The sequence below is a fragment of the Lissotriton helveticus genome, chromosome 6, assembly GCF_964261635.1.
Source record: "Lissotriton helveticus chromosome 6, aLisHel1.1, whole genome shotgun sequence".
In the NCBI taxonomy this organism is placed as follows: Eukaryota; Metazoa; Chordata; class Amphibia; order Caudata; family Salamandridae; genus Lissotriton; species Lissotriton helveticus.
Window position 1 is genome coordinate 155,195,972 of NC_136067.1, and position 12,178 is coordinate 155,208,149.

Genomic DNA, 12,178 nt, shown 5'->3' on the forward strand with positions numbered 1-12,178 from the left:
TTCTAACACCCTAAACACGCTCTCTTTCCTTGCTACCACCGATTTAGACCATTTCAGGCGTCTGGCGGCGGTGGGCGTCATCTTGGGAGTAGCGGGGTCAGCGCTCTAGTCGCGCCGGACTCCCGCCCTCCCAGGATATTTAAAGAAGGTACTTTGGTGGCCGCACTGCCTTAGAAGCTCTCCCCAGTGATTGCTGCAGGGGCTGCGAGCTCATCGCTTGTCACCAGTATATTAGGACACAGAATCAGTATTTTAGAACCTTTTTAATCTCGCCAGGAAACTTAGCACAGAACGTTTTAAAAATCGTACTTTGGGGGCTTTTCATTTTAGAACTAAGTGGGAATTTAATTGAGGCATTCTAACACCCTACACACGCTCTCTTTCCTTGCTACCACCGATTTAGACCATTTCAGGCGTCTGGCGGCGGTGGGCGTCATCTTGGGAGTAGCGGGGTCAGCGCTCTAGTCGCGCCGGACTCCCGCCCTCCCAGGATATTTAAAGAAGGTACTTTGGTGGCCGCACTGCCTTAGAAGTTCTCCCCAGTGATTGCTGCAGGGGCTGCGAGCTCATCGCTTGTCACCAGTATATTAGGACACAGAATCAGTATTTTAGAACCTTTTTAATCTCGCCAGGAAACTTAGCACAGAACGTTTTAAAAATCGTACTCTGGGGGCTTTTCATTTTAGAACTAAGTGGGAATTTAATTGAGGCATTCTAACACCCTACACACGCTCTCTTTCCTTGCTACCACCGATTTAGACCATTTCAGGCGTCTGGCGGCGGTGGGCGTCATCTTGGGAGTAGCGGGGTCAGCGCTCTAGTCGCGCCGGACTCCCACCCTCCTCACCCTATAACATGTGTGTCATGGCCAGACGGCGCAGCGGGCTGGCGCAGCGGGCGCGCCGGAGCCGCGCCTAAGCCAAGCCCGTCTGCGCCCGTCCGAGCCTTGACCGAGCCCAGGGCCACCCCCTGCACCTTTTTCAAGGTTGGTTTATTCATTTCATGATTTATATTCCTTAAATAACACCTTACATAAGGCACATGCCCCGCCGGCGTGCATATACGCTGATCCTATCGGAGGTCCGTTTACTTGTACTTTATGCAAAAATGCCACTCAGGACATACTGACTCCTCACAAACTAATACAGGCAGCACTCGTGATTGTGCGTTCGCTTCCATGCCATAAAATCGATATATTAGAGCTGCTTCACAGTCATGCTATCGACCTCATGTTTCTGACAGAAACGTGGGGAGACGACGCATCAGGACCAGACTTTAAAGCGGCCATGCCAGAAGACTACTGTGTCCATAGGCAGGATCGTACAGCAAAAAAAAAAGGTGGAGGTATCGCTATAATATATCGCAACAGCTTGCGAGTTAAAGCTATCGACCTAAAACATGCGAGCTGTGAGGCCTTGGCCTTCACTGTCACGCTCACCACCAATCAAACATTTACAGGTACTCTCTTATATCGACCTCCAGGCTCTCGCAACGTATTTCTGTCTCAACTTCATCAATTGAGTGAACTAGTTGCTGAGCACAAACATTTTACCATATTAGGTGATTTCAACTTTCATTTAGAATCATTGACGGATAAAGACACGGCTCAGCTTATTACGGATTTGTCTGCGGTAGAACTTGGACAACTGATAATGGCTCCAACACACGAGGCTGGACACACGCTTGAGGGTATTTTTACTAACAACCCTCATATCACTGTGAACAAAATACTACCCCTTACATGGTCTGACCATTCCGCTATCTTATTTGACATTAAGATCAAAATAACGGTATGTAAAGATACATCATAAAATCCTTATCAAACTACCAGAGACTGGAGAAACATAGATTATATTCATCTAGATCAGATTCTCACTGATGCTTTCACGGATATAGATAGGGAAATGGACCCAAACATTGCTGCCACTAAATATACTTCCATTTTGGAAGGGGCATTTCATACACTGGCTCCCCCCAGAACATCCAAACGTAACAGAAAATCTCCATCGGCCCCTTGGTTCACCGTACAACTTAGGTTGCAACGTCAATACTGTCGTAACCTAGAACGTCACTGGCACAAATTCTATAACCCAGCAGATAAAACATATAAAGCTGCACTCCTTGACTATAAGAGGAAAATAGTCATAGGAAAAAACATCTATTATACCACCCAAATAAACGAGGCGAAATGCAGCACGAAAAAACTGTTTGAAGTAGTTAACCATCTCGCAGAACCTACAAAACCACCCATTGAATCCTCACAAACTCTATGCAACACATTAGCTGAGTTTTTCTCTGATAAGGTCACATCCATATTTAAGGACTTCACCCTTAACCCCAATGGCATTTCATCCACGAACACGCAAACAAATCTGAACTCATTAACCTTTACAGAATTCACCAAGGTACTTCCACAACGCATTCATAAGCTTATCTCGGAAATCAAATCGGGCTCCCCTATGGACCCTTGCCACCCCTCCATACTACACACGGTCCCAGTCACCATTACTTTACCTCTGACACACATTTGTAACATCATGTTTTCAACTGGGTTATATCCCAACATCTGGAAAAACACCATAATTAAACCGCTTCTAAAAAAAACATCGCTTGATCCATCTATTTCCTCCAGCTACCGTCCTATTGCATCACTGCCATTTCCAGCTAAGATTTTTGAATCTGTCATGAACGAACAACTGTCTGACTACATTCAAATTAATGACCTATTAGATGACACACAGTTCGGTTTCCGACAAGGTCATGGGACAGAAACTGCTCTGATCAAGGCCGCTGACGAAATAAGAACAATAATGGACAACGATGGACAGGCTGTTTTGATTCTGCTGGACTTATCGGCGGCTTTCGACACGGTCGATCACTCTACTCTGATCGGCCGTGTCGAGGCCATCGGTATCAAACACAAGGCCAGGGATCTCATTGTATCCTTCTTGGCCGATCGCAAACAGGCAGTTAAGCTGGGCTCATTCACCTCTCCGACGTTCATTCTCCCCTGCGGTGTCCCACAAGGTTCCTCGCTAAGTCCGACCCTCTTTAATATCTATGTTTCGGACTTAGCTAGGGTAATAAAAGCATATAACATCAACCTAACTACATATGCTGACGACACCCAGTTGGTACTATCATACATAAAAACGGTTCCACCATAGCGGCAAATTTTAAGGATGGCATGCGGGCCATCAGCAGTTGGATGGCATCTAATTGTCTTAAACTGAACTCTTCAAAGACCGAGGTGATGTTGTTCGGTAAGGTTCAGCCTGTTTGGTCTCCCTTGTGGTGGCCGGAGGAAATGGGTACTCCACCTGAACCGGTCAGCAAAGTCAGAAACTTAGGAGTAATATTTGATGATAAACTCCTTTTTCATCACCATGTGAACTCTGTAGTTTCATCATCATTTAAAATTTTGCGAAAAATTAAGAAACTTCTGCCATACCTTTCCACCACTATAGGCAAAACCCTAATTTCAACATTGGTGTTTTCTCGCACTGACTATTGTAATGCCCTTTTCCTCAATGCGCAAGAGAAGGTTATTTCCAAACTTCAAATGATTCAGAACGCCTCAGCTAGAGTTCTACTGGGCATTCCAAAATGTACCTCTGTTTCCAATTACCGGGCTCAACTGCACTGGCTTCCGGTTAGGAGTCGTACTAAGTTCAAGTCCTTATGCATTGTGTATAAGGCAGTAAATAACATAGGACCCAAATTTCTTAGAAACTCCCTCAAGCCTCTACCAGCCCCTAGAACGTTACGTTCTAACACTGCCACCTGATTCAAATCCCCAGAACTAGGAAAGTTAACTGGGGAGACAGACGCTTTACTATTGCAGCTGCAAAACTATGGAACTCTCTTCCTCTTAATATAAAATCTAGTCCTACATTGATCATTTTTAGAAAGCAACTAAAGACATGGTTGTTTTCTCAATGACTTAATTAGCATCAGCAAACACAAAAATACTGCACTGGATCTCTAAGATACTGACACTAGACCAGCTCATAGCGTCGAGACACCCATGGGTAATTGCAGCGCTTTAAAAATTGCATAAATAAATAAATAAATAAATACTTATATGTATATATATAGATAGAGTGAGAGAGAATATGCATTGACTTGAGTATTCCCACATAATTCAAAGATCTGGTTAACAATGTCATTGCTAATAATCCAACTGTGATCATTTGACAAGTTTCCACATAAGGTGTCTGTGCTTTGAGTCATAAACCGTACTAGATATATTGGATTTATATTTATGGCGTGAATATTAGACTATGCCATACCATTTAGTCTTTCGGAGAAAATGCCCTTGCCCACATTTATCCTCGAGACTCCAAAAAACTTCTTCGAAGACAAACTAGATGGCAGGAGTATGCACAGCATGTGACTCTACAGCTACACATGACACAAAAGATACTTACAAGGCAAGTAACATTTTCCATATATATGCTTCTCCTATTGCACGTCACTACCGGTGCGGATGCTGCCGCCAAGCGGATCCGACCAATGCCACCGGTTGGCACGCATGGCTACTGCTCACAAAAATATTCCGGATACAGTCGGATGTCTGGGGATAATTGTAAGGTAAGAACTGTAGGGCTAGACAGAGTCTCTAGCAGATGAGGAGTTACGAATGTAAGTAACTTGTTCGACAGGTTATGCTGGGATACTGCTGCTATAGTATCTTTACAGCAATTTCAATGCAGCTTATCTAGCTACATTCGTATTGTGTTCCTTTTCGGAAGAGTTTTTAATGTCACTTGTATTACTCATTTGAAATATTTTGTATATCCTTGACTTTATTTAGAAAAATAAATTACATTTGGCTTAAATAACCTTCAAATAGGCTATGAAAAATATATATTTGAAATTTAGAAAGTTAGCTTTTTTAAAAAACTCTTTTTGTGTATATTTTTTTGTAAAATGTGTGTTAATCCCACGTCTGTGTGTGAGGCTCTTCAGTGGATATGAATTAAGTTAAGATTCCCTTGGAGGCCAGCTAGGACTAGAGCTAAACGTAGTTTCCTTTATGTATTTGTATGTAAAAATCCAGCGTTCACTAAATGGAAAAATGTGTGGCTATGTATGCATTCTGTGCCTGTCTCAAAACGTTTAGTGCATCGAAATGCAATTTAAATGTTTAAGAGTTGGGTTTGTGGGCACAAGTCACAAATTGAATTTACAGATTTGTGATCCTTAACTATGTATACTGTAACATTGTATATCAGAAATGTTGCCAGCTAAAGTAGAACAGGATAATAGGATTATAACATAGCTAATATGTTGGTATTCCGAAGCCATTCAAGTGATGGTTTACAGCCACATGTTGTCAACATAGTGTGGCATAAATGTTTAAATTTGGTGCAAACTGCACTAAATCTTTATTTCATAAAGGTGTATATGAAAAAAGACATAAAAAAGTTAAGGTGTGTTTTCACCTTGAATTTACCTTAATCTGACAGGTGAGGTACCAGTTCAAGATCGGCTATTCAGTTGCGAACCTATATTAATATGTTTCTTTTTTATTTGCAGGATTTCATGCCTTCCTCCTATCTTCCGCAGCAATAGCAGTGGCATTGTATTTTAAAATTAACCTGCTGTACGTGTATGACCACTTTCTTCAGTTTGCTGTCTCAGCTACAATTATCTCTTTGTTGCTCAGTATTTATCTCTATATTAGATCACAAAAAAAAGCTGAAGATGAGCTGTCACTTGGTGGAAACTCTGGTAAGTTGCCAAGCAAAAACTCTTCATTCTCCCTGTCATGTTATTGTAACTGAGAGTAATTAGTAATTGATTTAAATGCCTGCAGTTATCAATACACCAAGCCAAGATTGGTCTTTTTCACGTCGCCTCTGAATGTTTTCTCACAGCATGGATTGTCAAGGTTAGAAAATCTCACGTGACCTCTCTTCCTCTCCCAGTTGAGGAAATGCTACTATAGCTTTATCTCAGTCAGTTTGTATTGCGACAGTCCTACTCAAATTAGAAAGGCGTGCACCATACTAAATAATCTTGTTGGCACCTGGCTGACCCTATCATTTTCTTTTTAATTGGTTGACTACCAATGATAAACCCTGCATGCTTCTGTTTCTCAAAAGGACCTTTTCCCCACCATAATGTATTTTGAGCATGGACCGCCATCTTTTTCCTGCATTGTGGTTTAAAGTCTAATTCCTAAGGCTACATTAAGATCTTGAACTCAAAAACAATGCTTTGATGCACAGGTTTAATAGAAAACAGTACATAACCAATTGCTCAATTCTTTACACTGAGGGTTAGGGACATGCAGTTCTCCTCCTTATACCTTCAGTAGCCTTCTCTGTCATGCACGGTTTATACAAGCATTTATTTTTAGTGTCTGGAACCCACAGAGTTGGTCTATAGAAGTCTTTCTCCTCTCAGACACATTTTAATAATGCTCTAGCATACTAATTTTCTTTTATGGAAAGACAGTCCTAGTGGGATGTTTCATAAGAATTTTGAACCTATGGCAACAATTGACAAACTGCTGACATGAAAACTTCTTCCCTAGCAGCCATTCATAGTTTTTGCCTAGATAGAATTAGCAAACGTCTAGCTTTTTAGATCTAGAGTCTTACACTGTCTTGGTTAAAGAGATGTAAAGAGAGTGGTTTCCTTATTGTTGTCTTTTCTCATTGGACTTCCGAGAAGACCATAACAGTTCTTCCCCTTTCTTTAAAATAATGGTTCGAAAAACTGTAGCAGCTTCATTCATCAGCAGGCCTTACATTTCAAATTGGGGGCCCAAAAAAATTGGTTTTGAAACCTTTTACGTTTCGGTTTATGTGGTGTCCCAAGAGCTGTGTAAGTGTATCTAAGATGTCCATTAACTGATGGATTGTATCTTCTACAAAGGAGTACTGTATTCAGTGTTTTTAAGTCGCTTTACTTGCAACAGTGATAGTTCTGAAAGATTTTTTAACTAACCTTGACCCTAAATTTTGATTATTTGTGTCTACAGAACTGATTCCAGGACTTCTCCTCACACATTCTGTAAGCACTGAATGCCACGCTAAAGCCTTTGCTCAGTCGTTTGAGATAAGCTGGATTGAACTTCATTTACAAAACTCATTTCAGTTGCTCTAGTATCTCCGTTAATGCTGAGCTTGCATCTCACTGTTCACCACTGTCCTCTCGCCATTCAGTTTACTAATTCCATTGGCGGTGCATTCTGCAAGCTGAGGTTATGAGAAATGTGGTGAAGGAAAAGCAGGCGTGTATGGTTCTGGTGCTCACATGTTCTATGGTCTCTGTGGTGTAGCATATGATCTGTCCACATTGTGCGGACCACACCGTTGATGTAAGCAGAGCTCATTATAAAGTTGGTAAGCAATGTATAGTCTCTGCTTACCAATTATGTCTCTGTTTACTTATAGATATGATCTGATCTCTGTCCTTACAGGTCTCTGCAACATTATTTACACAAGCTGAATTCGGAAACTTGGTGATTTATTTGATATTAAACAAGGTGAAAAACACTGTGCTTAGAATGACTATCACCGCTGTTGATGCTGAAGACGAAGATGGCTCTAACTTAACGACTGTTAGGCTGTCGATTGACGTTGAAATCTCATCATTTGACGTGAAAAAGACATTCATTGCCACGGTAAAAATCATTACCAGCAACAAAGACTTGCACCGCTTTGATTCCATCTATTTTGCCTTTTAGAATTTCTCAAGTCAGTCTTTTTTTATCTCCAGAGTGGGCTGGCTCTCCTTCTGCCCATTCTTTAGCTTCTCAAACATCTGAGGCTCTGGTGGCTCAGACACATCCCTCACTTCATCCTATATTGCCAAAAACCTCAATATATGGCCCTGTACAAACTCCATTACAGCCTTTGAATCTGTCACCAGTTACAAGGTTCTCCAAAGCTACTCCCATGTCAACTATTAGGAAATGGAATCCTCCACCACCTGTTCAGACAAAACCACCAAAACGTCTTCTAACAGAAGGCCTTTAATTTTCTCATGCTCTAGATCACGTTTAAAGTCACCATATTCTGACTCCAAATGTTCTTCATACACACCAGCCTCTCCACCTCAGACCCCATCTAGGGTGTCTCCGGTAGACAATATTGTTGCTTTTCAAGATGCTTTGATAAAAGGGTCTACAATGATAAACATCAACGTGGACACTCCTCATACAACAGGTTCGATTATTCTCAAAATGTTTCAACCAAAAGCAGTTTCAAAACCTCTTCTGTTCGAGGCATGTGGGCTGCTGAATTCATATCTGTAGCATAGATCGCCGCCTAGTGTTGGGTCCGGATGATTGCACATTGTTGTCCTGGAAGAGTCTTCGAAGTATCACGAGATAGGTGGCTCCTCCACATGGGCATCGACTCCATCCCCAGATTGTTTTTTTCCGCCATTGGGTTCGGATGCATATTTGATCACTCAAGATCGGAATCGATAGAAACCTTATTTAGGCCCGAAGGCCTTTCCTATATCGTCGGTACTGTTGCATTCGGTGCCCAGCTCTGTTCCGGCTCAGTTCCTGAGTCGGACTTCCGGAGGACCCGCGTGGATCTTCGGTGCTTGAGGCCTAGTCAACGCAGCCAAACTTCGACGAATCAACATGGAACGGAGCCAGTTCAAGAGATGCCCTGTGTGCAACTCGAAGTATCCCCACATCGATGTCCACCCGCTGTGCAACAAGTGCCTGTCGCCGGATCACGACGAAGCCAACTGTATGTCTTGTTCCCGTTTTCGCTCCAAGAAGACGATTCGACTTCGGCGCGTGGCGCGCCAGGAGGCCCAGCTGACGGCCCCTGCCCCGGTGAACATTTTCGAGGGGGAAGAAGCAGATGAGCAGGACGATCGGGAGCCGATTTCCACTCCAGCGACGGAGATCGACTCCAGCTACGACGCAGACGTAGAAATGCTCGATGCAGAAGACGTCGTCGACGAGGTAGGAGACGACGGTGAGGCCTATGGGGCCACGGAAGATAGCTCAGGGGAAGAGCTTTGCCCCGTTCGAACAATCACTAAGGCTCAGGTCGAGGGATCGCCACATGGCCTTACCCAAGATCTTGCACCTGGATCCACGGTCTCGCCTACGGGCCCGGCTACGGTCCCTCCTACGGAGCCGCCATTGGTGAAATCGAAACCGAAAGTGAAAGCTTCGGTATCGACGAAACCGAAAGTGATCGAGACGCTGTCGACACAGAAGACGCCTGTAGTTTTGGTCGCCTCCGCGTCTTCGGACACGTCGGACCAGCCGAAGCCGAAGGAGGTTGTCGATCCGGTGAAGTCGCTCAAGAGCGTCGAACCGAAGTCGCACAAGGGCGTCGAGCCGAAGACTGGGGTGCCAAGAAAGGTTGTCAAGCCCACCGACCCGAAACCATCGGCGCCAAAGGCCGTCGACACAACCAAAGGACCTGAACCTCCAAAGGCTGTCAACCCCGCACGTTGCCCGGACCAGGCCAAAAGTAATGTCGCTCTCGAGTCTGCAAATGCTGGTGGATCGAGAACACCTGTCGGGTCGACGAAACCGTCCGCATCCTTCACAAAGCAGGTATCGGACTCGTTGCAGCGCATCAGGAACAAGGCTTCCGCGGTCGATCCGAAGGTCACTTCCACCCCGAAGCCCGCTGCAAAACCGCCAAAGTCGACGGCGCCGATCCAGTTCACGCTGCCGCCGAAGGCGTTCGCGCCCAGAACGGTCGACGACGCGCCCAAGAAGGTGTCCACGGGACCGCAGCCAACACCTGCAGTTGTCGGCACAAAACACCGACAACCCCTGGTGGAGGAGCAGTCGGAGCAATTTATCGACGCCGACACCGGTAAACTTTCCATCTACAAGCGAAAGATCACACCGGCACAACCTATGGAGTCCTACAAAATTCCTTTAAAGAGGAAAAAGGCTTCTACGGATTCCCCAGTTCTGCTTGAACCTATTTATCCAAGGCCTCAAGACACTGCTCCAACCTCACCCACTTACTCTGATGTGGAGGCTGGGGAAGGAGAGGATGTAGAGTACAACTTCCCTGCTGACACTGATCCTGAAGATCACCATGACTCATGGGCAGATGCTGGTGACCCAGGGGATCCGCAAACTGCCCCGGACACTCAAGTTTATACTGTTAAAACCTCGCCTACTGAGGATTCTGCGGCATTTAATGCTCTAATTGAGAGGGCAGCTAAAAATCACGACGTCCAGCTGCATGCTGACCCTGTTGAAGTGGATTTTCTGTTTGATACATTTTCCACATCTGAAAAGACTGTCAAGACTCTGCCAATGCTGAAGGGGGTTTTGAAACATGCTGCGGACATCTTTAAAGAGCCCACACGTGCCAGGGTTATAAACCCCAGAATTGAAAAGAAATATCGGCCGGCACCTGGCGACCCTACATACATCAAGGGCCAGTTGCCGTTGGACTCTCTCGTTGTTTCTAATGCCCGGAAGAGGGCGAATTCACAAACTACTGGTGATGCTCCTCCCCCTGACAAGGAATCTAAAGTGCTAGAAGCGTCAGGGAAGAGGGTGGCGGCTCAAGCGGCCAATATCTGGCGTATTGCCAACACTCAGGCCCTCCTGGCCAGATATGACAGGGCGCACTATGATACACTTGAGACCCTGTTACAACACTTGCCAGACGAGTATAAGGAGGCAGCGGAGATGCTCATTCAGGAAGGGAAGCTCATCTCAAATGCTTCTATTAAATGTGCGCTGGACGCAGCAGACACCGCGGCCAGGGCCATTAATACAAGTGTGATGTTGAGACGTCAGGCCTGGCTCAGAATCTCCGGGTTCAAACCAGAGATCCAAACCACCATCCTCAATCAGCCTGATCACTTATTTGGCCCTGAGGTGAATACCACCCTGGAAAAAATAAAGAAAGACACAGAGACTGCTAAGTCCATGGGGGCTCTCCAGTCCCAGCAGTTCAGGGGTAGTACTTTTCGTCGCTCAAGCAATAGAGGTGTTTCTAGAGGCCAGATGTCCCAGCAAACACAGTACACAAAAGGTGGTGCACAAACCTCTTACAACAAGCAGAGTAGAGGCGGCTATCGCGGCAACAGCACCAAGGGCAGAGGTCGTGAAAACAACAACTCCCGATCCTCTGCCACCAACAAACAGTGACGCCTTGTCACTGCCCCCCGACCATACAACACCTGTCGGGGGGAGACTCCAACAGTTCCTGCCAGTCTGGAAATCCATCACCACAGACAGGTGGGTCAGAAAACTTATTCAGTACGGTTATTGTCTGGAGTTAACGTCCACTCCACCCAACATCCCACCAAGGCACCGTCCTATGTCAACAGAGCATTTGCACTTATTGCAGCAAGAGGTACTCGTCATGCTGCAAAAAGGGGCAATCGAGCTCGTACCAGTGGAAGAAAGAGGCTTGGGAGTGTACTCCCTGTACTTCTTGATCACAAAGAAAGACGGGTCCCTGCGATCCATTCTGGACCTCAGGCCCCTGAACCAGTACATTCTCTCAGAACACTTTCATATGCTCACGCTGCAGCAGGTTCTTCCGTTGCTCAATCAAGGGGATTTCCTCGCAACATTAGATCTAAAAGATGCATATTTTCACATTCCGCTACATCCGTCACACAGAAAATACCTCAGATTCACCATTCAGAATCAGCATTACCAATTCAAGGTCCTCCCTTTCGGAGTGACAACAGCACCCAGGGTGTTCACGAAATGCCTGGCGACAGTGGCAGCGCACCTCAGGAGACAAAACTTTCACGTCTACCCTTATCTGGACGACTGGCTTGTCCAAGCAAAGTCAGCGCAGCAGTGCGCTGCCAACATGTCCCACACCATTCACCTTCTTCACAATCCGGGTTTCTCGCTGAATTATCCAAAGTCGCACCTTCAGCCAGCCCATGTGCGGCAGTATCTGGGCGCGACAATAGATACTCTGGCAGCCACAGCTCAGCCAAATTCTGTGAGGATCAACAGCATTCAGTCGCTGATCCAGAAATTCAGACCACAACACTCGCTTCCAGCACGAGTGTTCATGCAGTTGATAGGCATGATGGCCTCCTGCATCTTCATAGTCCCGCACGCGAGACTACATATGCGTGCTACTTGGCACGTCAGTGGAATCAGGCTCACGGACAGTTAAAAGACCTAGTGTTGGTGACCGGTCGGGCATACACCTCTCTGCATTGGTGGAATCCACACAAC

General features: G+C 45.3%; 1 protein-coding gene across 2 annotated transcripts in view; it reads left to right on the plus strand.

Annotated features, from left to right (window-relative positions):
• The window catches only part of LBR (lamin B receptor), a 616,153-nt gene that overhangs the window by 318,188 nt on the left and 285,787 nt on the right, over positions 1-12,178 (plus strand). For both annotated transcript variants that reach the window (XM_078647525.1, XM_078647524.1), the window contains exon 8: positions 5,542-5,736. In XM_078647525.1, coding sequence (XP_078503651.1) covers positions 5,542-5,736 — 195 coding nt within the window. The remainder of the gene's footprint in view (positions 1-5,541; positions 5,737-12,178) is intronic.